This window comes from Mastacembelus armatus, chromosome 8, assembly GCF_900324485.2.
Source record: "Mastacembelus armatus chromosome 8, fMasArm1.2, whole genome shotgun sequence".
NCBI lineage: Eukaryota > Metazoa > Chordata > Actinopteri > Synbranchiformes > Mastacembelidae > Mastacembelus > Mastacembelus armatus.
In genome coordinates this window covers 21,928,445-21,953,543 of record NC_046640.1, presented here as the reverse complement: position 1 = coordinate 21,953,543, position 25,099 = coordinate 21,928,445, and the positions used below count along the sequence as shown (strand labels likewise).

Here is a 25,099-nt window from a genome sequence, read left to right as displayed (position 1 = left end):
GATGTGTGAATATATTTTAAAATGTGTTTTACAGAGACAGACTGTGGCAGTGAGGTGGTTTGAAAACAGGCCAGGTTGAGGTTGTTGTGTCTGAGAGGGCATTTTAGCTGAAATGTAAAAGTTTGAAACTATCATGTTGCATCCACTCACATTCAAAAGCCCATGCACTTACCCCGCTCTCTTCCCTCCTGTCTCCTGCAGAACAATGAGCCTTTAAACCCTGGTTTCCATGGATACCCACCTCACGGCCAGGTAAGAGATTAGCAAGTGCTTGCAAACCTCTGTAACAATAAATTAATAAAATAATGTCATGCAGAAAACTGGAATCACTTGAGATACCCCAGTTTTCAGCCGCCTGGACACGCTGCTCGATCGAGCGATCGATCAAAATGTATTTGTATGTCTGCACATTTAAAACAACCACAGCTGGTCAAACAGTACACTAAATATTGGACACACCACTTGGCACATTTACACCTTCGTTAATTCTTCTAGACCAGACGAGTCCGGTTCTGTTCTGTGACAGCGTCATTATCGAGACAGTTCTGAACTTCCTGTGCAGTCTGCGTCAGCCGTTAGAAGAACTGATGAAAGAGGAGCTGCTGCCTGAGCTTCTCTTTCAAAGGCTCGACCCTCAAAAGCAGAGAGAAATTATGCCTCCACCTTCTTTAAGCTAAGCTGCTCATGCTCCACAGGCGGTGCTGCTTCACCTTCCTCTCTTTTCCTGCCTTTCTGTCTCTCTCTTTCCCGTTGGAGGCGTGTCCCCGTGCACACCGCTCTCAGTAATGAGCGCCTTATACGAGCAGCTGACTCTTTTCTTATCTCCCCTTGAGCGGCGGAGCAGACGGAGCGGCTCAGACCGGCTCATGTTGTGGATGTGTGTGTTTTAAGAGAAAGGCCTGTGGATGGGGAGGTTGTGTGCAGCTCTCTGGCAGTGCCACAGGAGGGGGGTGTTGGTCTGTGAGCCTGCTCGCCCCCAGGCTCCTTCCCCATGTCACGACACGGGATGTATCCTCCTCTTTTCTCCTCTCCACACTCCTGCTCCTCCTGTATCTCCTGACGTGGGAATATCACTCTGTGAGAGTGAGAGTGAGAGTGCGAGTGCTCGGGTTTAAAGTGAATTTCATGCAGATTTCTGTTCCTGTCCCTCGTGTCCAGGATTTCCATCTTTCCTTCGTGTGTTGCAAGAAATAACAGGAGGCTGAGGAGAAGTGGAGCAGAGGTGAAACAGAAATGGAAGCAAGTTATTTTGCCTGCTACGCACCACATCACGTAATAGTGAGTTGCTCAGTTCGAGCAGACTCGCGCTCCAGCTGTGGCCCTACCCCACATGGGTTCATCTGCTTGTAAGACAAACATCTGGACGGAGAGCGCCGGTGATCTGCAGGACGTCTGAACTCCCCTTGTCATCTGTTAAATTCAGAGCCAACGCTCGGCGCTGCCTGTGTTTTATAAATGATTTAAAAGTCCCTCCTGTTAATGTATTCTGCCCTTGAGCACACAAACTGGGAGGCTCCAGCCAACGGGCTGCTGGTTGTAATGCAAATGGAGCCTGATGAGGCTAGTTTAGCTGGATCGGCTTGTTCGTCGCTGCAGTACATTTGTCTCGGTAATGCTCCTGTCTTACGTCGGGTATGTTTGAACTGCCTGTAGCTCTGCCTGTGTCAACATGAGTGCGTTAAATGGTGACAGGCCCCTGTGGGTGTGTGTGTGAGGTCAGCGTGAGTGTGTGCGAGGTCAGCGTGGGTGTGTGTGTGTGGCCGTTCTGACCCGTGGCACCGTACATGTGCTCCTAGAAATGATAGAAGAAACACAAACGGGCCTTTTTGTGAAATATTTAAAAACAACCGCGGGTCACGTCGGTTATTAGGGTTCACCTGAAAATGTCCTGTGTTGTTTCTGCAGAATAGTTAATGATTATGTGGAGGTGGTGGTTTGAAGGAGCAGGCCTTTGTTTGAATACTGTGATGAGTGTGGGATGGATATAGGCTTTTTGTTTGAGTGTGTGTGTGTGTGTGTGTGTGTGTGTCAGCCAAGGTGAAGCAGCATGAGTGTGGTTGCGGCACATCTGTGTGTACATTATGTGGATGTGTTTGTGCGACTGTGGGTGTTTATCTCTGTGTTCGGCCCATGCGCTTAATCCTCAGATCATCCCCCTATTCATCCTCTCATCCTCCTCACTTACATCCCTAATCCTGTCATCCCTCGCTCTTTTTTCACCCAGCCCTTTATCCATTTATCTCCCCATCCTGTTATCTCTCGCTAGCATCCACTGCCCCTCTGCCCTCACCCCCTCCCGCTGCCAGGCCAGCTGTCTTCTTTTTACCCCTGTTCCCCACCTCTTATCTTGCCCTCCCTCCAGCCCTCTGGACCCAGTTCTAGCCAGACTCAGCAGATGTCTGAAAGCTTGGCATCAGGTCTTTTTTTTTTTTTCCCCGCAGAGTCCAGACCCTCCCATATGAAATGCAGTGCAAGGAACTGCACTCTCATCTCTGCAAATTAAGCACTTCCTAACAATACAGTGGAGGGCGAGTGATGAAAGAGGCGCAGTGCAGCGTGATTCAGGTTCAGGTTGAGGTTCGGGTTTTAGATACCCGGTGCTCCTTCAGATTTGTGACACCTCCTTGTGTGTGAAGACTGCAGCTGCAGCAGATAGATGGGGATGTAGCAGCTAGCTTACCCAGCCGTCTGCCGACCGGCCTGCCTCCAGCTGCGCGTTGGAGCTGACTGGCTGCAACACGGTAAATAAATCATCAACAGAAAAAAGCTGCAATGCAGTGGGGTCGCCGTCGTGTTGTGTACTCGCACACAGCCACTGTCTTCTGGCTTCCTGTGTGAGGGTTTGAAGACCCAACAGCCGCAGCTTCTTGACTCCATCCAGACTCAGGTTTACATGGAAGGATGGATGCTTTGATAGATAGGAGGGACCGAGGCTGAGTGGGAGGGAAAGTTTTAAAAGAGGGGCGGGAACAAGACGAAGCAGGGGGAGCATGTGAATGACAGACGCAGAGCAAAGAGAAGAGAGAGAGGAGGAGAGAAGAGACAGAAAGGCCCGGGGGGGATCAGAGCAGCAGGGCCGGGGAGACGAAGAGAAGAGAGGCACAGGGTGACAGGCAGACCAGGCTTGTGTGCCGGAGACGTGGACGAAGGGACGCCGGTGAAGGGAAGGCGGAGGAAGAGGGAGTGAACGAGGGAGAATTTGAATGTGAGAGACGGACGTGGAGCGAAGCCATCGGCAGCTCATGGTCCTAGAGCACAGACGGAGGAGAGGAGGAACTGGAGGAGAAGCAGAGACTCAGGGGGAAGAGGACAGGAGACGGAAAGTGCCGAGCTGGTCAGCTGTTCTTCCTCTTGATCTAACAATGATGGGGCTGTACTACCCCGCAATGCTGCCGGTAAGTTCACTTCCAGAGCAGAGCTGATCTACTTTCTGGACGCGCCGAGATTTACAGGATCAGGAAAACAAGAGTGAATGTTGAGGATTATTTGGTTTGCTGATAGAGGCTGTGCTGTTATGGTGCGGCCTCTGGTTTGCTGTGTCTTGGCCCAGGTGAGGCCTTTGTCAGATAGTTGGCAGAGCATCAGGCGCACAGCAGGGCTTGTCCCTGCAGCTCTGCTTCACTTTTTAACTCCTTGCATCCAGGATTCTTATTGATGAAATGACGGCTGCTGGAAATATCCAACATTCTGTCTAAGTGTCACTGGAGTAGAGATGACGTGCAGGGAGATGCATGTGTGCAGGAGGACTGCAGGGTGACAGTGCTGCTGTGTTCAAATATTTTCTTTACATTATGGCAGATAATGTTTAGACAGTCTGTGTGTGCTCTTAGCATATGGTGGGAGTGTCTGTGGTACTTTAGCAGAGACACAGCCTGAGGATGGGAACTGCTCTCTGGCTCTGTTCGAGCACGCCCTGCTCCCTGGTTGCAGGCTCCTCTGGGCCTCAGGGGGTGTTGGGACTGGGAGGTCCATGCATGCAGACATGTAATAGCAGCTGCTTCCACTGCCTGTGTTGACATGCATGTACTGTGGATGTTGCATGTTCTGAGTGCTGATTGCACACTGCGTCGTGTCATATATATCTCATATATATATATGTGTGTGTGTGTGTGTGTGTGTGTGTGCACGTGCACAGAGGGTGCACAGCTCCACTTTGTCATCCAAGCTGTCCATGCAGGTTAAACCTCATCTGTGTGCAAACTGAAAGAGACAGGTGCCAAGGCACAGTTGTTCCTGCACACACATGGAGGTTCCTAGTTCTCTACAAACCCCTGTTCACTTTTTCAGACACACACTTTGTGTTAAGGAATATAAAGCCACACTTCCTTGGTAACAGAACCGCACGGACGTTTTAAGGCGACGCTGGTCGGTGCTGTGTTTATGCTGAAGGTTCAACAGGTGATGCAGCTTTGTAAAATTTGTTGCTTTATTTGGTCAGTATCTGAAATAGTTAAGAGGCTGCAGGTCGAACTCCTGTGAGGTTTATTAATCATATATATAAAGATTCTGTAATGACTGTATTATTCAAATGCATGTTCAGACTTTCACACCAAAGCCAAGCAGCGTTTCTGTCAGATCTATTTTCCTCCCCCTGCAGGTGTGAACAGCTGTAAGCAAAACACATTATTCATCCTCCAGGAGAACGATGCCAAATGGAAGCTGGTGGTATTGACTAAAGGGGGTGAGGGGGGTCAGTCCCATATGGGAATGCACTTTAAGGTGACCCATGACCAGTCACACCTCCCTCTGTAAATTATCTGCTGCAGGGTTAGCAGCTCTCTAGCACCGACTGAGGATAATAGTTACTGGGAGCTGCATATGGTCACGCTAAGGTAGGAGCTAAGGTACAATCAGTGGATTTGATTAATTCTAATGTTTATTTTTAGTGGAGCAATATCACAGTTGAGTCCGTGCGGCTGGTTGTTCTGTGATTGCGTTTTAGTCCAGCCACAGGCCGACTCTCTCTCTGTCTCTCTCTGTTTGTTTGCCTTTCTGATAACGTGGTGAAGTGATCAGGTCCACTTGTTCTGTCAGTGGTCAGACTGATTATTGCTGCGTCTCTGAAGCACCTTACACTCAGTCTGCGGCTGTGTGGGATAACCTGTGTTTAAAATATGCCTTTCATGTGCTGGAGGACTTTTCTTTCCCAGTTGTTTTGCACATGTGGCCCTAAAAATAACCCGTCACGCTTTAGTCTTGCCCAGCTCTGGGCGAATCCTCCATCTTGATATTATTCAGTGACAAATCAGCTTAGTTGCTCTGGTTGTTGTGTGAGCTCTGCAGCAGGATGGCACGCTTGGCAGCAGTGTGTCGGTTTGTCTGCTCATCTGAACACGTATGTGCACATGTGCTCTGCACCCTGATGTGTCTCTGGCCCGCCTGTGTAGTGCTGAGCAGAGCAGGCTGACTAACTGTTCCACCTCCACCGTACGACAACTGGCCTTCAAGGAATTTACAAGGGATCCCCACCCAAATCTGTTACACTCAGGCTTGTGGGTGAATCTGTTTGTGGGGGTGAAGCTGCACGTGCGTGAGAAACGGACTGAATTGTGCAGCTGCACAAATTGTCAGGTTTGTTTTGCTGAAGTTTAACTGTGTTTGGCTTCATTTATTATAGTTATCTCTTTGTGTGTTTAGATGCTCACATTAGAGAGTGACAGACCTGCATCTTAAAACAGTCTGAGCTGTTCCCAGAGAGCAGAGTCCTCAGGCCTGATGCCCTGTGCGACCGCCCCACGTCAGGGGAACTCTCCTCTCTCCGCCTGAGCAGCCATGATGCTGCTGTCCAACATTAACGCAGCTCTAACTGCTGCTGCCCGAGGCAGAACGCAGCGGGTCGAGGTGTGAAAACACTCCACGGTACTTCACACCAGAGCGCACATACGTGCACAGAAAAAGCGAAGTGATGCACAGAGCCCTTACTGTCTGCAGTATTTCCCAGGTTATCTAATCCTGCATGATAAACAGCCCCGTACCTCTGCACACGCTGTACCCCGGCTCAGACTGCAGCAGCGTCAGTGCAGCTGATTCCTGTTTCAGCTTCTGCAGGACTCCCCAACCTTTCTGCATCTGCAGCAAATTAGCACTGTACAGTTTCACCACAGTAAAACAGTGGTAAGTGGCAGAGCAGCAGACTTTCACCCCCCTTCAATTGGCTTGATATGTGGGGTTCAACAAGGATCAATATCCTGGTTGTGTTTACTATTGGTTTTTATTGATTCCTGGAGGTTTAGTGTGAAAAACTCTTCCTGCTGTTGCGTCATCCATAGATCGGTCTGGATTGAAAAACTCCCTGAACGTCCATCGTTGATGAGATAAGAGAGAAGCACAGAATAAAGTCTCATCTGAAGAACAATAATTGGGATCTGAAAGTGGGCAGATGAGGACTGCAGTCATACCCCTGACACACGGCAGACCGAGAACTAGACCGTGTTTGGCTTTTTCCTTATTTAGTATAAACACTTTTGACACCTCGTGATGTTTGTATTTATTTTATTAAACCTTTGGAGCTGTCCCACCTGTGGGGAGCTTTGGCCTACGCACGACCTTGACAAATTACCCACAAGCTCAGAGTCTCTTGATGTGACTTATTCGTCTAAACAATACACAAAGCTCCTGTCAGTGCGTCACCCACAGCTTTAACGCTGGACCTTTTCTCAAATCTCAAACAGCAAAATAAGAACTAATGTCTGAAATAGGCTGGAAGTACGGAAAGGTGCAAAATGCTGTGAATGTTAAAAACATCAAAGCGAAAAATCAAATCGAATCGACTTCACAGCAGCAGTGAATCCAATGACACCGTGTTCTTTGATTTAATTTACTTCTGCAAAGGGCTGCAAGAAAACATTTCTGAACAGAGACTTCAGACTGTGCAGACTAAGATTATTAATCTGGGAATAAAACCTTCGACCTTCACTAAACCACATATGGATTTGTCATTTTTCCTGCATTGGAAAATAACGAAAATAATTTAGTTTCGTCTGCGTTCAGTTGAAGCACGAGTTGAATTGGCTGAGGCCGTAAAACATTAAACGATCAAAAACATGTGTTTGGTTCAGGAGCCCAGCACCCTGGTACCCCGGCTCACTGAGGCCTGATGGGGACGGACTGAGGAACAACTCGCTATGGAGGAGAAATATTTAGTTTGGTCCACGATAAAGATAAAATAGTAAATCAGTGACTAATGAGGTTAAACAGAGTTTCTTCCACAGAAATTCATGTCAACACAATCAGGAAGAAAGTTGACACGGTTTTTATTTATTTTTTTGTAATTTGTCCCAAACTACGTTGTTCTTTCCAGGAAACTTTCAAGAAAGTCTTGGGAAAAATTGGACCAGTGAAATAAAGTGTTACTGATTCTTTTTCTAATTGATTATTCTGCAGATTATTTTCTTGATTAATAGTCTGTTATGAATTTCCACTGTCAGTTCTTTTAAATATTCAGCTGCTGGTTTGTTTTTATGGCCCAGTCAATGAACTGACTGATCATTGCTGGTCTGATACAACCTCACATGTTGTTTATTTGTGTAGCTCTATGATATTTAATATTATTTTTAATGACTTACTTTCTGCATGTGCTTTATCTGATGTAGCTTGATCAAATGAAACCAGATTAGTGCAGGTTTTATCTTTCTACGCTCTGCCTGTGGAGGGTGTTGGAGAAAGGATTATCATAATGACGGATCAGATGTCAGACCTGCGGACACCGACGGTGTGGTGTTCGTTACTGAGTCCAGATCCCATCCAGCACCAATGAAATGTGTGTGAAGCCAGAACCTGAAGCCACACCGCTGACCTGGCTCACATGGTTCTTCCTCACCAACAATGGGAGGCTCGTCTTTTTCCAAAAACCAGGTCCAGACGCTGAGAACGGCCGTCACCGTTTCCAGGCTCTGAAGGAACAAAGAGTCCACTGGTCTCAGCTTCTCTCTGCTCACAGCAGCAGCCTGATCCTGATCCTGATTACAGCTTTAACTACAGGTTGTCACTTTGGTCATTTTTCTTACCAGATAAGCATCCATGTGTCCCCTGGGTCTGTGCCAGACAACTACTTATTTACTTGTAAGGGGACGGTCTGACTGTGATCTGATTGGCCCTCGTGAGGAGGGAGACAGGAGCTTCTGCACCGAGGCAGCTATATAAGGATGTGGGCTGTGGCCTGTGCGTTGACGGACCTAAAGCCCGGGTGTCTGTGGTTTTAAATGAAAAAAAGAAAAATCTCCCTCTGGCTTTCATCAAGCGTGGCAGGCAGGAATGGATGGGATGGGGTGGAGGGGGATGGGGGGCAGAAACAGACTTCTCCAGCTGCTGTAAAAACAAGAGATGGAGCGCAGGAGGAGGAGAAGCTGTAAAGATCCAAATGATCGTGAACTGGCGTGATGGGTGACTTACAGTAGCATCACCATCTGGACGTTCACTTTACTGAGCTTCACCTCGGTGCTGACGGACACATGTGCCGTGAAAAAAGGCCTCTCCCTGCACTTCGCCCTCTCTGTCCATGGAAAACCACGTGTCCCAGGTTGCACGGCTGCTGTGTGTGAGGTCAGGGTCGAAGCGTCTGGACGAGCAGGTCCTACCTCACATGGGGCTATCAGATCATTGGTTTAAAAAGATCTCCGTTGAGGTGTGTTCAGCTCATTTCATGTCAGACATCAGTTTGGAAAGTGTGTGTGCAGACCAGACATAACTCTAAAAGAGTGTGTCAGTATTTCCCATAACCCCCTTCGCATTAAACCCCCCCCCCCTTTTCTTTTTCCATTATGCCGTTTTTCCTTTCTCCCCCTCTGCTGTCGACTATATGATGATGCTGCCATGTAGGGCAGTGCTGCTCGTTACTCAGCGGCCCCGAATGCTTGATGTGTGGACTTCCTGATTTCTGTTCTGATCTTAATCCACGTCTTTCATCCTTGTGTTTATTCATTCATCGCTTCGTCCCGTCATCTGTTTATACCGTGCGAATATCACACAGGTCGCCACAAGCCCTTTGTCCGTGTTCTTTAAACCTTGAATATTAAAACACCCCGGACGTCCAGTCCAGTCGGTTCGGTGTCGGCCGTGAGGCGTCTTCAGCTGCAGGGCAGAATAAAAACAGTCGTAGCTTCTTTTTACGAACCCCTGAGCTGAAAAACAGGAGACAATCAGTGTTAATGATGTGGCATCCATGTTAATGAAGTATCTCCGTTCTCTCTCATCCACTCAGGCTTAAAATGTAAATGGGCACTTGTGTTAAAACGTGATTAGGTTTAATTCATTCTAATCATAAGCTTTAACCGTCCTGTTTGCTTGTCACTTTTTTTGTGTGTGTGTGTCTTAATTCATGGTTCAGTGTGTGACTCAGGCCTGGGCTGGGAGACGTCTGCAGGACACACCCTTTGGTGGCTCGGTGCAGGCTGCTGCTTGTTTATGAGCTCACATGCCCCAACAAGTGCACATAGACCACGATGCAGCCGAGCCTCAGTAGGCTAAGGCCAAACCAATGAGATTTAAGGGTTTATTACCTTTGAAGATCGTCTTGATGGCTCCCCTTCTATCACTTAGTGCCAGAGACTGTAGCAGATGCAAAACACTAACGGCTTGCACACGTTCGTTCTAACGTACAGGCAGCGTTACGACGATGCACGGCCGCAAACGACCTCCCCAGAATCTTCCACTCTGCTTCTGTATTTTGCAGCCTCATTTCTCTGATGTCGACTATATGATGCTGAACGACTCTGTCTGTTGGGCCCAGATGCCAGACGAGCCCCTGAGTCTCAGCTGCAGAGCCAGAGCAGCGCAGTCATCTCTGCAGACGCACAGCGAGCAGTCGGGGTGTAGGATTGGACAGAGTTCGCTTTGCAGGATCTTAGTTTCTCTGTTTAACCAAATATACTGTCTTCCAGCCCGGAGTGTGGGCCACCCATTGATGGTGCTGGGTGCTGGGTGCTGTCCCAAACCCCCAAAGATTGTCTCCTCTTTTAGTCTCCTTTGTGTTTCAGCTCTGAATCCTTCCACTGCCTCACTCTTTCTTTTCCTCCGTCTTTGCTTTAAAGAAGTGATTTTGTAAAACTTGGTCCAAGATGCCCTTGAGTGTGTGTGGAGTGATTGAGGGAGGCAGTACCGCAGAGTCACTACAGACACACACACACACACACACATGCACACAAAAACACATGCGAGATAAGGTGCATGTGTCGGAGCACGGCTGTAAAGAAGCAGGAGATGATCCTGCTGATACAGTTGTAACGGTGCAGAGCAGACCTGAGGCCAGCACTGCCCCAGCACAGTGAGTCTGAATTATAGATGGTCTCTCAAAGGAACCCAGGAGCCAGCAGCAGCTATAAACATGTCACCGTATGTATTTATCTGCGTGCGCGCCCATCCAGCCCATCAGCATCTTGGTATCTCAAACTGTGGATCGAATTTTCTGACTCTTAATAATAGATGTGTTTGCTGTAAATATTTCATGGTCGGCTGAGTGAAAACACATGCCTGTCAGATATGAGAGAGGGTAGGGAACAGGGAATTTGGTGGGGGGGGCGGTGGTGACAGAGCGAGCGAGGCGAAGCAAGATTTTAAGCCTTCATCACAACTGCATCTACTGTCAGATGCTTTCTGAGAACATATGTTAACGTGTGTCCTTCCTCCCCGTCCTCGCAGGCTCAGGATTCCACGGGAGGACAGGACGGGTTGGTGGCTCCACCCTTTACTGGTTTCCCTCCTCCACCCCCTCCTCAAAACGGCCTCCCCGGGACAGAGTTCGGACCTGGAGCCATGTTTGGTGCCGGGGGCCAAGGAGCCGGCGAGGTAGGGGCTGGTGCTAATGGAGCCCCCACCACTACCACCGCCACCACCACCAACGTAAGCCCTGAGTGTTGAAACAGCCTGTCAGGGATGTTCTGTGGTGGCAGGTTGTCCTCGTACTTCAGGGGCTTTAACTTAGTAGTTCTCCACCAGTGGACACAGTTTGAGTCCCTGGTTCAGGTTTGCAGCCAGTGGCCCTCGGGATGTCGAGGTCCATCAGTCGCCGCTCTGGTCCAGACTGACAAATCAACAGCTATTAAATGCACTGCAATGAAATTTTGTGCAGACATGAATATTCTCCTGAGAATGAATCGGCTGCATTTTTGTTTTTTTAATGAAAAATGTTAGAATAACTGTTTTTAGTCGTGTGGACATATTCACTGCACCAACTCACCTGGTGAGGCTGTTACTTTCCTTGCAGCACCATCATAAGATCAATTATTTATCAGATGCTTTGGTTTATGATCAAATCCCTGCAGAGCACTCCTGCCTTCCCATCAGCCTCAGCTGTACTTCACTGGTATTTAGCAAATGTTAGCATGCTAACAGGCGCAGCTAAGATATTCAGTGTTTACAGGAATGTGTTTCTCCACAATAATCCCCAAGTCGTCTTATTTTCTGTCCCTGCCACACAGATAAAGGCAGAGGAGACGTCCCAGGGTGAGGCCGGTGTTCAGTGCGGTGCGGGAGGCACAGGAGCAGGGGGCTCTGCAGGAGACTCCGCAGAGGCCAAAGGGACCCCCAAACGCCTCCATGTCTCAAACATCCCCTTCCGCTTCCGGGACCCTGACCTCAGGCAGATGTTTGGGGTAAGATGCTGGAATGTTGTGAGGCCTCCAGTTTTAGTGGGATCAATAAATCAGTCTAGACACCCCTAGTTTTCTGTGGACAGGCTGCCCCACTTGGGTTGGGGCTCAGACAAAGAGGCACCCAAAGGAGAGACTCTCGTGGGTCTTCTGTGGGTGACTGAAGGGGGCAGTTGCTGCTCTGTGTGTCACTGTGTATCAGTGGCAAAGGGACAGACGGAGAAATCCAGGGGAAATGTGGGAAGTTGTCTTTGGTGTAACAGCGACCCCTAGTGCAGAGAAGCTGCAAGTCACACTGTCACACAAGCTTGTGACTTTGCAGCAAAAGACTCAAAGATTGTGTGAAGACTGAAATGTGCAAATGACTCTTTTCTTTCTTTCCTCTGTGTTTTCATTAATTTCTTTCCTCAATTTTATTTGCAGCAATTCGGGAAGATTCTGGATGTAGAGATAATTTTTAATGAGAGGGGTTCAAAGGTAAGTGCATTCCCACGGGGCATGATGTTCTTCTTTAAGTGTGACCCTTATTGATAAGAGCATCAGCACATAGTGTTAGAACAATCAAACAATGGAGACGGCAGCCTGGACGCTCCCGTCTCGGCCCCTCTAACCTCTGCCGTGTACCACAGGGGTTTGGCTTTGTGACGTTTGAGAACAGCGCAGACGCAGAGAAAGCCAGGGAAAAGCTCCACGGCACGCTGGTGGAAGGTCGTAAGATTGAGGTAATTTCTCCCTCTCTCCCTCCTTCTGTCTGCTGTCTCTACTCCCATTGTAACTCTGCCTGATCACTGACTGCTAGCTAGCTCCCATCCTCCCTTTAGTGATATGCTCTGATGCAGCCCACTGGCATCCCACTCCCTGGTCCTTTTGCAGTGTGATTTTTATTTTTAAATCCAATAAGACCGTTTGGTTTTGTGGTGGGAATGACTGGGGGTGCAAGAACACTACATAAGGCATGCTGGGTACTTTTTTCACTGCAGTATTTATTTATTTATTTATTTATTTATTTATTATTTTCATTAAGCTGTTGCCTCTTCACCTTTTTCCCACTGATGCACAACCTGTAGCCACACTGATGTTACAACTCTTTCTGCAACAATTGGAATGATGTCTGTGTAGTTTGTGCACCGGAGGGCACGAGAGGAACGCAGCGTAAGGATGATGCATGGCAGATTGCTGTCAGATGCTCTTATTTTCCTCCCTAGAGTAGAAATCCTTGTGTGTTCCCCTCTGCCGCTGCTGTGCCTAAGTGGTTGTGACAAGCTTATGGCTCCTGGTGCAACAGCAGCATGCTGGGAATCAGAGCAACACTGACGCATGTTCACTTTATGGAAGTCTGGATTCTTACCGATGATTTGTACACTTGAGTTTTTCTGTATGTAACGTTTTGTGCGTTGAGGTTGTTTTGATTGTGGTAAATATGTTTTATCTGTAACTGAAGCATGTGTTGAGTTTTTGACAGAGTTCTTCTTTGTTTTAATTGGGGTTTCAATCAGCCAGTTGTCCTTGTTGGATCTCCTGACCCACTGTAAGCCAGAATCTGTGCATGGGCTTACTGTGGTGATGTCCCCGTGGTGTGTGTGTGTGTGTGTGTGTGTGTGTGTGTGTGTGTGTGTGTGTGTGTGTGTGTGTGTGTGTGTGTGTGAGTCAGTTCCTGCATGATGGATGAGGCTGGCTGGACCCTCTTTAGTTCTCAGTTCTGCTGCAGTGTGGTCAAGAATGAAAGACAGCCACCTGCATCCACTGGTGCAACACAGTCCCTCCGCCACCTCCACCCTCAGTCAATCAGCAAGCTGAACGGATACTGACGGAGCCAGTTCACCCTGCATCAGTCAACAACTTGTGTTGTCCCCGACATTGCTTTAACCTGATTCTCTCTCTCTCTCTAAGTTTTGCATGAGAGCAGTCACTTATTAATCAGCGAGCAGTTTGTCTGTGTTTTCAGTTTCACTTTGCATGTACTCTGTTGTACTCCAGTGAGTGGTGTCGGGCTGTAGCGGGTCACGTCTCGGCCGCATGGTGAGCCAGCAGCAGGAGTCTGTCGAGTGTGTCTGTTTATGGTGCATGGGCTTGAGGAGACAAAAGGCCAGCGCAGGATAAACCGTGGATTTGTGTTTACACATTCTTTCAGCTGAGGAGAAAGGGCCAAACGTTTCTATTTGAGGCAACGCTCTCTGGCAGTTCTCCTTTCTAGCAGATGTTGCTGCAGTAACTCTTGCTTTAATTGGTCATATCATTTCAGAGTTTGTTGAACTACGTTTTCAAAGATGAAGATGTGAAAAGACAACATTTTGTGTTATACTTCAGAAACTCTGAAATATAGGCCCGTGGGATTGCATTGTTAAATATGTGACAGTTACTGTGGGCCTCAGTGCTCGTCACTAGCATGAGTTACAGCTGATGACGTGTGCATGGTTGGTATTCCAGCCTGGAAATGTGTCGCCCTACTGAGGCAGTGCTGCAGACAGCTGGATGTGTTTTCCTGCATGTTGTCCTGTTTGACTGTTTTGTTGAATTAGTTCTGGTGATGGGATCTTACTTTACTTCTTCCGTTAGCATGAAATCAGTTGCACCTGGGCGCCTCACGGCCTCGCTCCACTCGCCAGAGTGAGAATCCTTAGAATGATTTATGACTGAGCGATTTCTAAAGGTTCGCGGGTGCTGACGCTTCTTATTCTCGGTGCATGCAGATGGGAGTTGGTTAGTAGTTCTTCTGTTATCTTAGCTGCCCATGGTGTGCATGTTTCTGGCCTGTGTTGAACAGAAAGACGATTGTTGTGCTTAAAGTTAAACTGTACTTCTCTTTGTCTGGAATAAAACTCTGCGCTTTGAAGAAGTCAGTTTCCTGTGCGCTTCCAATGTTCCCATGTAAGTGGCCCAACTACACTTCACTTTGTCTTTCCTGTGATCCCATCTCATCTCCATTTGTTCTACATGTGTATATAGACCATAGAGTCCTATAGGCCTATATATAGGTGTGTGTTCTCACACACCATGGCTGTGTCTGTTTGAGTGTGTGTGTCCTCACTCAACACCTGTCTGCCGGCAACGTGACTGTCATTGACGTGTATTTGGAGGCTAATCTGGCCCAATATTCACTCACATGTGTAGTCACATATTTCTTCTTTTATGCTGCGGTTTTTGGCTGTACAGGAAGTGCACCGGGGTCCCTGCATGGTCTCGTTTACGCAGCTGCACCAAACTTTAGGCTCATCTCTCATTTCTTTTAACCGAGGTGGACAGTTTGAAGAGGATGATGGTGAAATTCTAATATTAATTTTGATTTCAATCGTCCAGACAGTGGAGAAAACAGCATCTGCAGATGCTCAGAGACCATGGAGAGCCCTTTAGGCTCCCATTCACTAACCCCTGATCTGAGGTTGTGTGTTTGTGGCTGATCTGTGTGGCTGGAGGGCTGCAGGAAGTGACGGCTCCTCCGCAGCGCAGAGTTTTAGTCAGACGTGATATCACAATAGCGCAGAATAGCTGAGGGGTGTGTGTGTGTGCGTGTCACACGAGAGGTCTGCATGCAAAAGTGGGTGAGGGAGTAGTGAGAGTCGTCATCGCCGCATGGATGTGTGTGGTGAGGAGGATGAGACGGAGCTGTCCCATGGGTCTGCATGTCTGACCATGCACAGTCACCGCCCGGTGCTGCCGCCACACACAGTTGGTCCTCAGCTCACTTCAATCAGCCGGTCCCATAATTGTTCTTACTGTGAGACTGTGAATTGATAAAACTTGATTTGAAGCCGCTGAATTGGCCTGAGGTGAAGGATTACTGGCTCCCTGTGTCCCCACCCCCCCCAAGCTTTGGATTTCAGCAGTCCTGTTTTGTTTCTGTTGTCGGAGCTTTCCGCCGCTGCATGACTTGCCTCAGGAAAGATTTAACAAATGCAATGTGTGAGAATCCATGTGTGTGTGTCTGTTCTATGCAGGAGTGAAAATGTAGAAAAGGTTGAAAGAAAAGGGGAAAGACAGTTTGCACTTTGCCCTTTCCAACCCTCTGTCTTTCTTTACGTGTCGGCTCCATCCTTCCTTCATCCTCTTCTCGCCAGTCTCGTGTGTCTTTCTGTCACTTTGATTTTAATCTGATCTGATCTAATCTTTAATCATCTTTTCCAACATTAATACCATGATCTCTGTTGGCCTGATTTTGTTCCTGTTTGTTGTCATTTGTTTTGTTTTTCCATATTCTGTCTTCTTTTGATTCTTTGACTCTCCTTCAATATGTTCTTTTGTGGTGACTGGTAAAAAAAAAAAAAAAAAAAAAAAAATGCAAATTATAGCCGCCCTGCCCACGGCCAGTTTCCAAACACACACTGTTCTCTTGCGGCCTAACTTCACCACACAGGAATGAGTCATTGCTTGCAACGTTTAACCAAAAATACCTCCTTTTGTCATTTTGACTGGAGCAGAGCCAGATTAAAGCAGCCTCTTGCTGGTCTGCTCTTATGACGGAGGGTGGTCTCTTGGAGGTGGTCCAGCGAGCTGCACCCCAGACCCTCCCTGTACCTGCAGCAGGCCAATGTTTGGGGTTAAGGTTCCCCCTTGTTCTCCCGTGTCTGTGGCCGTTCAGAGCGGAGAACACCTTGCTGGTCGTACTGAAGCTCAGAGCTCGCATCCTCTCTCTTCTCCTCCTCCTCCTCCTCCTCCTCCTTCTTCTTCTTCTTCTCTCTTCTGATCTGTTCACTCTGCTGCTCTCTGGTTTTCATTTCACATGGGTGGGGTGGGCAGGAGAGCGGGTGGGGGTGTGGAAGGGGTGGTGGTGGTGGGGTTGGGGTGCATTTAGGTTTCTTTTGTCACCAGGATTATTTGTTCCTTTATTTATTATATTTTTTCTGTTTCCCTGATGACTTCTGTGTGTTGTTGTCAGTCTCCACGGTAACCACTCGCTGTTTCTGCGGCAACGGTAAGTTGTGTACAAACATCCATCACTGAAATGATCCCTCTCACCCTTACCCTCCCTCCACCCCCCCCCCCCCACATGATGCAGTATTATGTACAGTAGCTACGCTGAGGCTCAGCAGACGTGACGGGCACAGGCCCACGAACGGCGCCGGCCCAGAAAAGCGGCTGGTGCTTTGTAGGTTTACAGTCTCACAGGTGCACAGACAGACGGACACAGCGTCTTCCGGCAGACTGGATCCTCCAGCAGTAATGTCTCCTCCACATCCTCCCCCCCCCCCCCCCCCCCACCACCACCATGTCATTAACACCTCACTGGGAATGACCGAATGTAATCACCCTCCTCTGTGCAGCGACACGGCTAGCCCCAGTCCATCTGATTAATTCTCCATCGGACTCAGTGAATATCTTATTGATTAATACAAATCAACAGAAATGATATGAAGCTTCCTTTTGCTTTGCTTTGACTGACTGCAGACCCCGGGCTGCAGGGCGAATAACGCTGCTCCGCTTTTGAGTTTCTTTATTTCCTCGACCTGCCTGCCTACAGCACAGCGTACCCTGACGATTGGACGTTTGAGAAAAGTGAGTTAAGGCACGGTAGATTTAGGAAAGCCCCCGATCCAGGCTCAGAGCTAAAGTGGCTGGCCGGCCAAGACAAGGACTTTCCACACATATGTATCAAGACTTGCACACAGTTTTTATTTATTACGCTACTCTAGACCTGGACTGGACTGCTGCAGCTACTCAGAAATCCATTACTAATGTAAACACTAGTAAAAAAAAATGTTGGGTTGCACCTTTAAATCTGTGTGTAAGAACTAGTCTCTGCTGCAACCCGCAACGAACAGCTGCTGCCGCTGGCTGTTGTGGGACCATATGCATCTCTAAACCGACATGGGGTTTACCTCGCTGTGTTTTTTGGGTCTCTATTATGCTGCCATTTTGTTTTCCTCTTTTGGTTTGGTTTTCTCGTAGTGGACTGTCTGTGTATTAGTAGTTGTAGTGGTAGTTGTAGTCGTAGTGTACTGGTCTGAGTTTGTGACACAGTTCTAATGCCTGGCATAGTGTCTCATCTTTCTTTTATTTCTCTCCTTTTTTGGGAATGAGGACTGCTCTCTCTCTCTCTCACTCTCTCCCTCTCTCTCTCTCTCTCTCTCTCTCTCTCTCTCTCTCTCTCTCTCTCTCTCTCTCTGTTCCCTCCATCCTTTGGTGCTCTGTTTCTCAACCCACCACATGAAATGAGATTTTAGGAGAATGGTCACCAAATCTAATTGCTTTATTTGAATGATGCACCTTGGTATATTTTTGTTTGAGACAGTAACTGTTGGTTTTTTTTTTTGTTTTGTTTTTTGTGTTGCTCATGTAAAATGTTCTCCCTTAATTTCTCTTTCTCTTCACTCCATCTTTATGTTCTTCTGTTTTTCGTACATGGACTGGCTCTGTCTCTTCTGACCTGCATCCCGTCCTCTGAACTTACCTGTCCCACCTCTGTCTCGTGTGTGTTCGATGTGGGAGTGCTGCGATCGTTTTGAGTGGTCTCTATGCTGCATCCGACGCTTGCTGATTGGCTGATTTATTTATTTTACTGTTTATTTGTTTGTTTATTTTTGGTCTGTTACTCACTCTTGGTCATGTGATGCGCCCATATTTGGCTGCGTGTAATTTCTGTGATATATGATTATTAATTTTGTCAAACAAATGTTTTTGCACCCCCTCTTTCTCTCCCTTGTATTTTTATTTATTTATTTATTTATTTATTTAAGATTTGTTTTTAGGTTTGTAAACCCCACAAGTTTGGTTTCATATGGACATGTAACTGGGAGGGCAACAGTGGGATGAGAAAGGCTGAATGTTTTATTAACAATAACACTTTGATATTGGTCTCTGTTGATTTGCATGTTCTCCTGTCTACCCAGTTTCATTAACGGAGCATGACACAAACACATTTACCGTCCAAAAGCTAAACTCTAGACAACTTACGGCTACAAAAAAAAAATCTCACTGTGATGTAAAAGATGTTGACACGAATTTGATTCATTAACTCGATTTATATTTCAAAACGTTTCCACTGAGGCGCTCGCAGACGGTTGCATCAGATAGCTAGCCAGGCTAGGCTAATTGAATCATTTCCTCCTGACCTTGTCATTTGCAATGAGCGAAAAATGAGGTAAACCTTATTTCCATTTGAATGAAGCTTGACTGATAAAGAACATGACTCACTGAGAGAGGCAGTGCCAATGGGAGGCTGGGCTTTTTAATGGGCTGCTAAACGGGAGTGTGTGCACACAAGCTCTCTCATTCCTCAGGCCCCTTCCTTTGTCACGTCCACACGCTCCCGTCACGTCTCCAGAAGCTTATTAATCTTTAGCCTGCCACGCAGTCAGATGTGCAGCTTCAGCAGCGTGCCCGGACAGTGCAGGTTATTACAGAGCCGCAATCTCCGTCTCTTAAAGCCCATCAAAGGAAGATGAGGAGAGATCAAGGGACTGGGCTTTGAGCCTTTGAAGCTCAGAGAGAAGATTATCAGCCATCTTGGACTGAAAGGTCAGGGGGCATGTGCAGTACATGCACACACATCTGGGAAAAAAAAAAAAACACAATGCATTCACCTTTGCATGCAAATAATAAAAAGTAGAAAACTACAGCTTTATTTCCTTTGCTGTGCCCCCACCCTCCTCTCCAGTGTCACCCACAGTAGCCGTCATATCTCCCCACAGTCAGTCCTCCACTGGGCAACTCACCTTTAACTGCATGACGACTAAAAAGCCCCTTAACAGTCCACGTCCACGTAGACACACAAACACACACACGTCACTGAAGAGTTACTGGCCAGGTCTATCTACGTTGACCTGACTGGTTAAATAAAACAGCACTGACTTTTAGATTTCACCTCTTCCTGTTTGCTCTTCTTTTCGTTCTGCAGATGCAGATTTATCATATGAACATTCACAGTATTTTACATATGACGCCAACCAAAGGAACCTAAGTCCTTTACTGCACGGTCCTGTATCTTCACATCCAGCAGTTAGCTGTCAGCCAGCTCCCACGCCACCCAGGCTGCACTGTAGAGATTATGTTGCAGACAGGGCAGGAGGACTGAAGCAGGTTTAAACCAGACGTTGATACAAGTAGGTCTAACAGTTTCCTCTAACTGTGACAGAAACTTAACATCAGCATCACCAAGATGAACACAAAAGGAGGCGAGCGTCCCAGCAGGCATGTTGAACGTACCAGTGCAGTGAAACACCAACATGTAGCTGAGCCTTGGCCCTGTGATGTTTTAATCTGCTTTGTCCCAGCTGTTCTGTCTGTGTCTGACCGTCTGCTCCTCCGTCCCCAGGTGAATAACGCCACTGCCCGGGTGATGACTAACAAGAAAATGGTCAGCCCTTACCCTAACGGAGAGGCTCTCAGCACGCTGCCTTATGGTAACGACCGCACGACTCACGATGACCCCCAGAGCACGCTGTGGCAGCCCGATCTCATGCAGTTTATTTCAGTTTCATTATTTTCTGCTTCCACCTACCAGTCACGACGGCAGCTGAGCGTTCTGCAGGGGGTAAACAGGGCAGGGGTGCAGCAGGCACAGGTGTCAGACAGTAACGAGCTTCCTTTAAAGGACCATGTGGCAAAGATCGCTTGAATAGAAAATAAGATCCTGCAGGCTGAGAGTCACTCTGTGTGTGTGTGTGTGTGTGTGTGTGTGCGTGTGTGTGAGAGAGAGAGAGCAGAGCTTGTTTGTTTTCAGCTTATGGATGAAAATACTCCACTAAAATTTGTCACTGCCTTGAATGTTAACTACACGACAAACACATTTTCTTCTCACTTTAGTTTATTACAAAGCTTTAAATCGTTTTGATTAAAGCTAACTAACATATCTGCAGCGTAATGAAGTGTGAGGAAACTCTAGCAACGTGTTAAAATACATTAATTGTTCATTTGTCATGGACTGAAACACACAAAGTTTGTTGCTGCAGCGTCTCCAGATGAATTTAGTTTAAAGATTCTTGCTTCCAGTAATTAGACCAGACCAGTTTTTGACCTGCTGTGTGCGCACAGGTCATCCAGCGTTCCTGTTGCTCGTGCTGCAGGTTTGACTTCATTAAGATGGCACCAGCTCAGCGTTGGCTCCGTTTCTGCTCCTCTTTCCGTCCGGAGCTCGGTGCACAAGCAGAATCTGCTCTCTCTGCTTGACTTTTCTTTTATTCTTCTTTTCACGTGTTAGTCAGTGAAACTGGTCTCTCCGTTCGGAGTGAGGCCTGAACGGCAGCAGCAGACGGGGTGAACGAGGTGGTTTAGTGAAACTCATGCAGCAGGTCTTTAATAGGAGCCTGCACTGGCTCTAAACTGCCCCTGTTGATTCTGTTCCCCCTTCCCTTCTCTGTGATTGTCAGCGGGGTGGAAGCTGAGTCCTATGGTGGGGGCCGTGTACGGACCAGAGCTCTATGCGGGTAAGACCCTCCTCCGTCTCCATCCTCCACCGTCTTTATGAACTAATTTTATGTTTCTGTTTTGCTCCTTAATTTATTCTGTCTCCTCTGTTTTTTTATTTGCATGGTCTGTTGTTTTTTTTCTGTCCTGTTCTCCACCTCCTCCCTCACTGTTAATGTCCTCGTCCTCCTCCTGCAGTTCCGGGGTTCCCCTACCCTTCGGCCGCGGCAGCGGCCACTACGGCAGCAGCGGCGGCGTTTCGCGGTGCCCACCTCAGGGGTCGAGGTCGGCCCGTCTACAGCGCCGTGAGGGCAGCCGTGCCTCAGCCCGCCATCCCCGCCTACCCCGGGTAAGAAAGAAACGCTGCTTGTAAACGGGAGCTGTGGACGGCAGATGCCGGGGAGCTGTCCCAGATGTGTGTTTGATAGGCAGCTGTTCGGCTGAGTGGAACCGTTTTCAGACTCATCTTCCAAATTGCGTTCGAGCAGGTTTCTGTTTTATACGGCCGTGCTCGTACACCACTCGTGCTCAGGCATTATTCACACTTCATTTCCTCAGCGGCCCGACTGGCACATTGTCAGTCACCTCACAGGCCACGGTGGCATCGAAGGTCCATTAGAAAAACACACACACACACACACATCAGCACCATGGGCAGATTTGCATAAACACACACAAACCACATGGAGTCATTATGCAGATGCACGATTACTGCGATGTGTGTTGTCCCTCAGTGTGTGCACTGTGCATGCTGTTGCTGTGATATTCCCATCAAAGCTCAGTTGATTGGTTAATGGCCTCCTGCTTTTAAATCATTTAAATCAAGCCAAACGAGATGAGGTCTGGGACTGCAGGAAATACCCAGCCCAGCTCTGCTCCACTCAGAGCTCCACCTCACAAAGTGATGCTCTTTACTGCAGCTGGGGAACAATAGCGGTTTATGGTCTCATTTCACTTCAGTGAACTTTATCTATTAGCCCTGCGAGTCTATAGTTCAATGTTTTTGGTTTGTGGAGTTTAAATGGAAGTTGTATTTCCTCTGCATGCTGCATGGGTGTGAAATAACTTCTCTCTCTCTCTCTCTCTCTCTCTCTCTCTTTCCCTCCCTTCCTTTTGTTTGCCGTGTCGTGACCTCCATCCACTCTGGTTTTTGGGACTGTGTGCACCACTCCGTTTGCACCCCCCCTCTCCCACCCCACCCCGTCCTGTTTTCTTCTCTCAGTGTGGTGTATCAGGATGGGTTTTACGGAGCTGCAGACCTGTATGTAAGTAAACTCTCACGCCCCCCTACCCCTCCACCACCGACACACCTCCCTGCCCCTTCCCTCACGCCTTTCTCCTGCTCTTTTGTTTCCTCTGGGGGTGATTCTGCATGTGCGTCCGGTCATGTGCTGCACAGAGCCGCCTGCGTAAAGGTGAACGGGCCCGCGACGAAGAACTGTTGAGACGCACAGCAGCCTGTATGGTGCAGGGTGGCTTTTACTTCAGGCTCACAGCAATAGAAACAGAGAAACTGAACACAGCTCGGGTCAGAATATATTGTCTTGGTTTAAAAATAAAAACAGAAGCGCTGTGTAATCTTAATGAAAGCATCGAGCGTCTGAAACACCGCTACAAAGGCTGCTCTGTGGGCGGATGCGTCAGTGTATGAGGTGTGTGTGTGTTTGCGTGTGTGTGTGTGTGTGTGTGTGTGTTTCCAGGTTGACAACGGTTGTTTCTGTTCTCTCTATAGACTAGTGTTTCAGGACTCAGTCCTTAGTCCCAGATTGCCTCAGGTAGGGTCACCTCAACACCAAACCCACAGTGTGCATTGTTTTACTGTACTACCCCCTCTGATCTTATGAATCATCTTCTGATCTGATCTGGAACCTGTTGTCTTTTAGTTGTTATAAGAAATAAATCACCACCGCTTTGAGTTTTGCTTTGTTTTTCTACTAACTCACTGAAATGTGCACTTTTTCCGACTGTGGGGAAAGGCTTTGTTTGTGTACTAAACTACTAAATCGCACCGAGTGTATGTTTTTTCCTTCCAGTTTGTTCAAAAGAGAACCTGGTCTCTTTTGTGTGGTCGGCTAGTCTTGGAGAAAGATTCTTATCTTGGCTCAAACTACAACATGTCAAAAACATGAAACAAGAAAATCCAAATTTATGCTGAGCTTCAGTTTCTCATATTATTCCGTGAAAATTGGAGGCTACGACTTTGCAGCAAAGGCCTGGTCGGTGTGAGACGCTCTGAAAGGGAGAACATGGTCTCTTCCTGAATTAACCCCCTCGACCCCTCCCAGGTCGATTACTGAAGCATGTGCTGATCAGCTGCTGCATGCACACACACTGCTCCGTGTCGTCCTGTCGCTCCACTCACCCAGAAGGCCTTGCTCTCTCTCTCCCTCCCCCCTAACAACCCTGGTTCTCTCCTCCCCCCCCCTCCGCCTCTGCTCCGGCAGGCGTCTCGGAGAACGCCGGGCGTTCCTGTCGTGCTTTGCTGTGCTCTGTTCTGATCCAGCTGCAGGTCCAGATGCAGCGGTGCTGTGCTGTTGCTCTTTTTTGTTTCAGTGGGTTTGATTTTCGTGGGTGGTGCATGCGGTCTCAGTGCGAGGAGATGATTTTTAGTGTCAGCATAGGCTTGTGTGGGTGTGTTTGTGTGCGCGGCTTTTTTCCTCTTCTCCTCTGTGAACACAAATAATGATAATACCATAATAATAATAATAATAATAATAATAATAATAAACGCTGTTTTCCTCATAAATATGTCTCAGTATTGCTGTAACATCTTAGTGTTCTCAAAGTGCTGTAGGCGTTCTGCTGATGTATCCCCTCATTACCTCAATCGTTCTGACTGAGGTTTCTATATGACCTCAACGTTTTGTCTTCCACTGTTTTTACCCCCCCACTCTCCCATAGTGGTGATAATACAACCTTGACAGTTCAATTTCCTCTGTGTCTCACTGATAAAGCACTTTTTGTCCCACATCCAACACCACACCACCTCCCCCTTCCCCCACAGAGAAATGCAGTATACTTTATTTATTACCAATGTTGGGAAAAGGTGGAGAACATCTAAACATTTATATTTCATTTGGTCTTTATCACTGTGCAGTGAAGTTATTCTACATAATCATGTCACCTGGAGATAAAAAGTGCATATAACTATTCATTGATTTGAATTAAATTACAGTATAGTGCATCTCTGTGGTGTGCCCCCCCCCCCATTTACACCTAGTCATGTGACTTTGTGACTTAGTTCTGCTGTGTGTGTGTGTGTGTGTGTGTGTGTGTGTCTTTAGGGAGGCTACCCTGCTGCAGCCGCTGCTGCTGCCTACCGCTACGCCCAGCCTGCTGCCGTAACCGGAGCAACCGCTGCAGCCGCCGCCTACAGTGACAGGTGAGGTCAACGCACACCTCTGTGTCAGACTGAGTCGGTTTATTAGGAACCCCTGTGTCAGACTGAGTCAGTTTATTAAGAACTGATCAGTCTAATCCTCCAGTCCTGCAGTGAATCCTTTATCATGAAGGCAATAATGTCCAGTTTGTTTCCAATCTGTTCAGCTGTTTTATTACTTTGTCCACCACATTTCTATCAATGAGACCGAGCCACATAAAGAAACACCTCATTAGTCTGTAAACGTCTGTAAACGTCTGTAAACGTCTCTTTACAGCAGACGAAACACTGTGTGAACCACAGAGAGATAATTACAGGACAGCTCACTTGGCTTGAACGTTACTTGAAGTATGTGTTTTCAGCGTTGTTGACTAAAACGCACAGTGTTCACACTGATGTGCGACGGAGCTTTAAAACAGTGTGAGTTTCCAGGTTGTTGCTGCAACAGGAAAAAAGCCAAATCTCTTCTTCACCTGCTTTTATTTTGGCAAACTATAAACCATCAGAGAGACAGACAGCCAGTTATTTTATCTTCGTTAGTTTACTGATGTTTGAAGATTTACACTCTGGTTTTCCTCTTTCCTGCTGTCATCGGCCACATGGCTGAGTTTAGCTCGTTAGCGGCACCTGTACGTGTACGAATGTGTCGGGTCAGGGCCCCTGATCCTGTCCTGACGGCTGACGTCCTGTGTGTTGTGTTTGTGTTGCCAGTTTTGGCCGGGTGTACACCACAGACCCCTACCACGCTTTAGCCCCAGCTGCTGCCGCCTACGGAGTGGGAGCCATGGTGAGAAAA

General features: G+C 47.7%; 1 protein-coding gene across 6 annotated transcripts in view; it reads left to right on the top strand.

Annotated features, from left to right (window-relative positions):
• The window catches only part of LOC113140658 (RNA binding protein fox-1 homolog 2-like), a 37,006-nt gene that overhangs the window by 10,080 nt on the left and 1,827 nt on the right, over positions 1–25,099 (top strand). For 2 of the 6 annotated variants that reach the window (XM_026324553.1, XM_026324549.1), the window contains exons 2-12: positions 202–252; positions 10,636–10,836; positions 11,415–11,588; positions 12,009–12,062; positions 12,215–12,307; positions 19,654–19,921; positions 20,888–20,944; positions 21,123–21,273; positions 22,147–22,189; positions 24,209–24,306; positions 25,015–25,090. In XM_026324553.1, coding sequence (XP_026180338.1) covers positions 10,750–10,836; positions 11,415–11,588; positions 12,009–12,062; positions 12,215–12,307; positions 19,654–19,921; positions 20,888–20,944; positions 21,123–21,273; positions 22,147–22,189; positions 24,209–24,306; positions 25,015–25,090 — 1,101 coding nt within the window. In that variant the 5' untranslated portion in view covers positions 202–252; positions 10,636–10,749. Of the gene's footprint in view, positions 1–201; positions 253–10,635; positions 10,837–11,414; positions 11,589–12,008; positions 12,063–12,214; positions 12,308–19,653; positions 19,922–20,887; positions 20,945–21,122; positions 21,274–22,146; positions 22,190–22,656; positions 22,700–24,208; positions 24,307–25,014; positions 25,091–25,099 lie in introns of those variants that run through there. The other 4 variants (XR_003296670.1, XM_026324550.1, XM_026324552.1 and 1 more) reach the window with 4 other exon arrangements.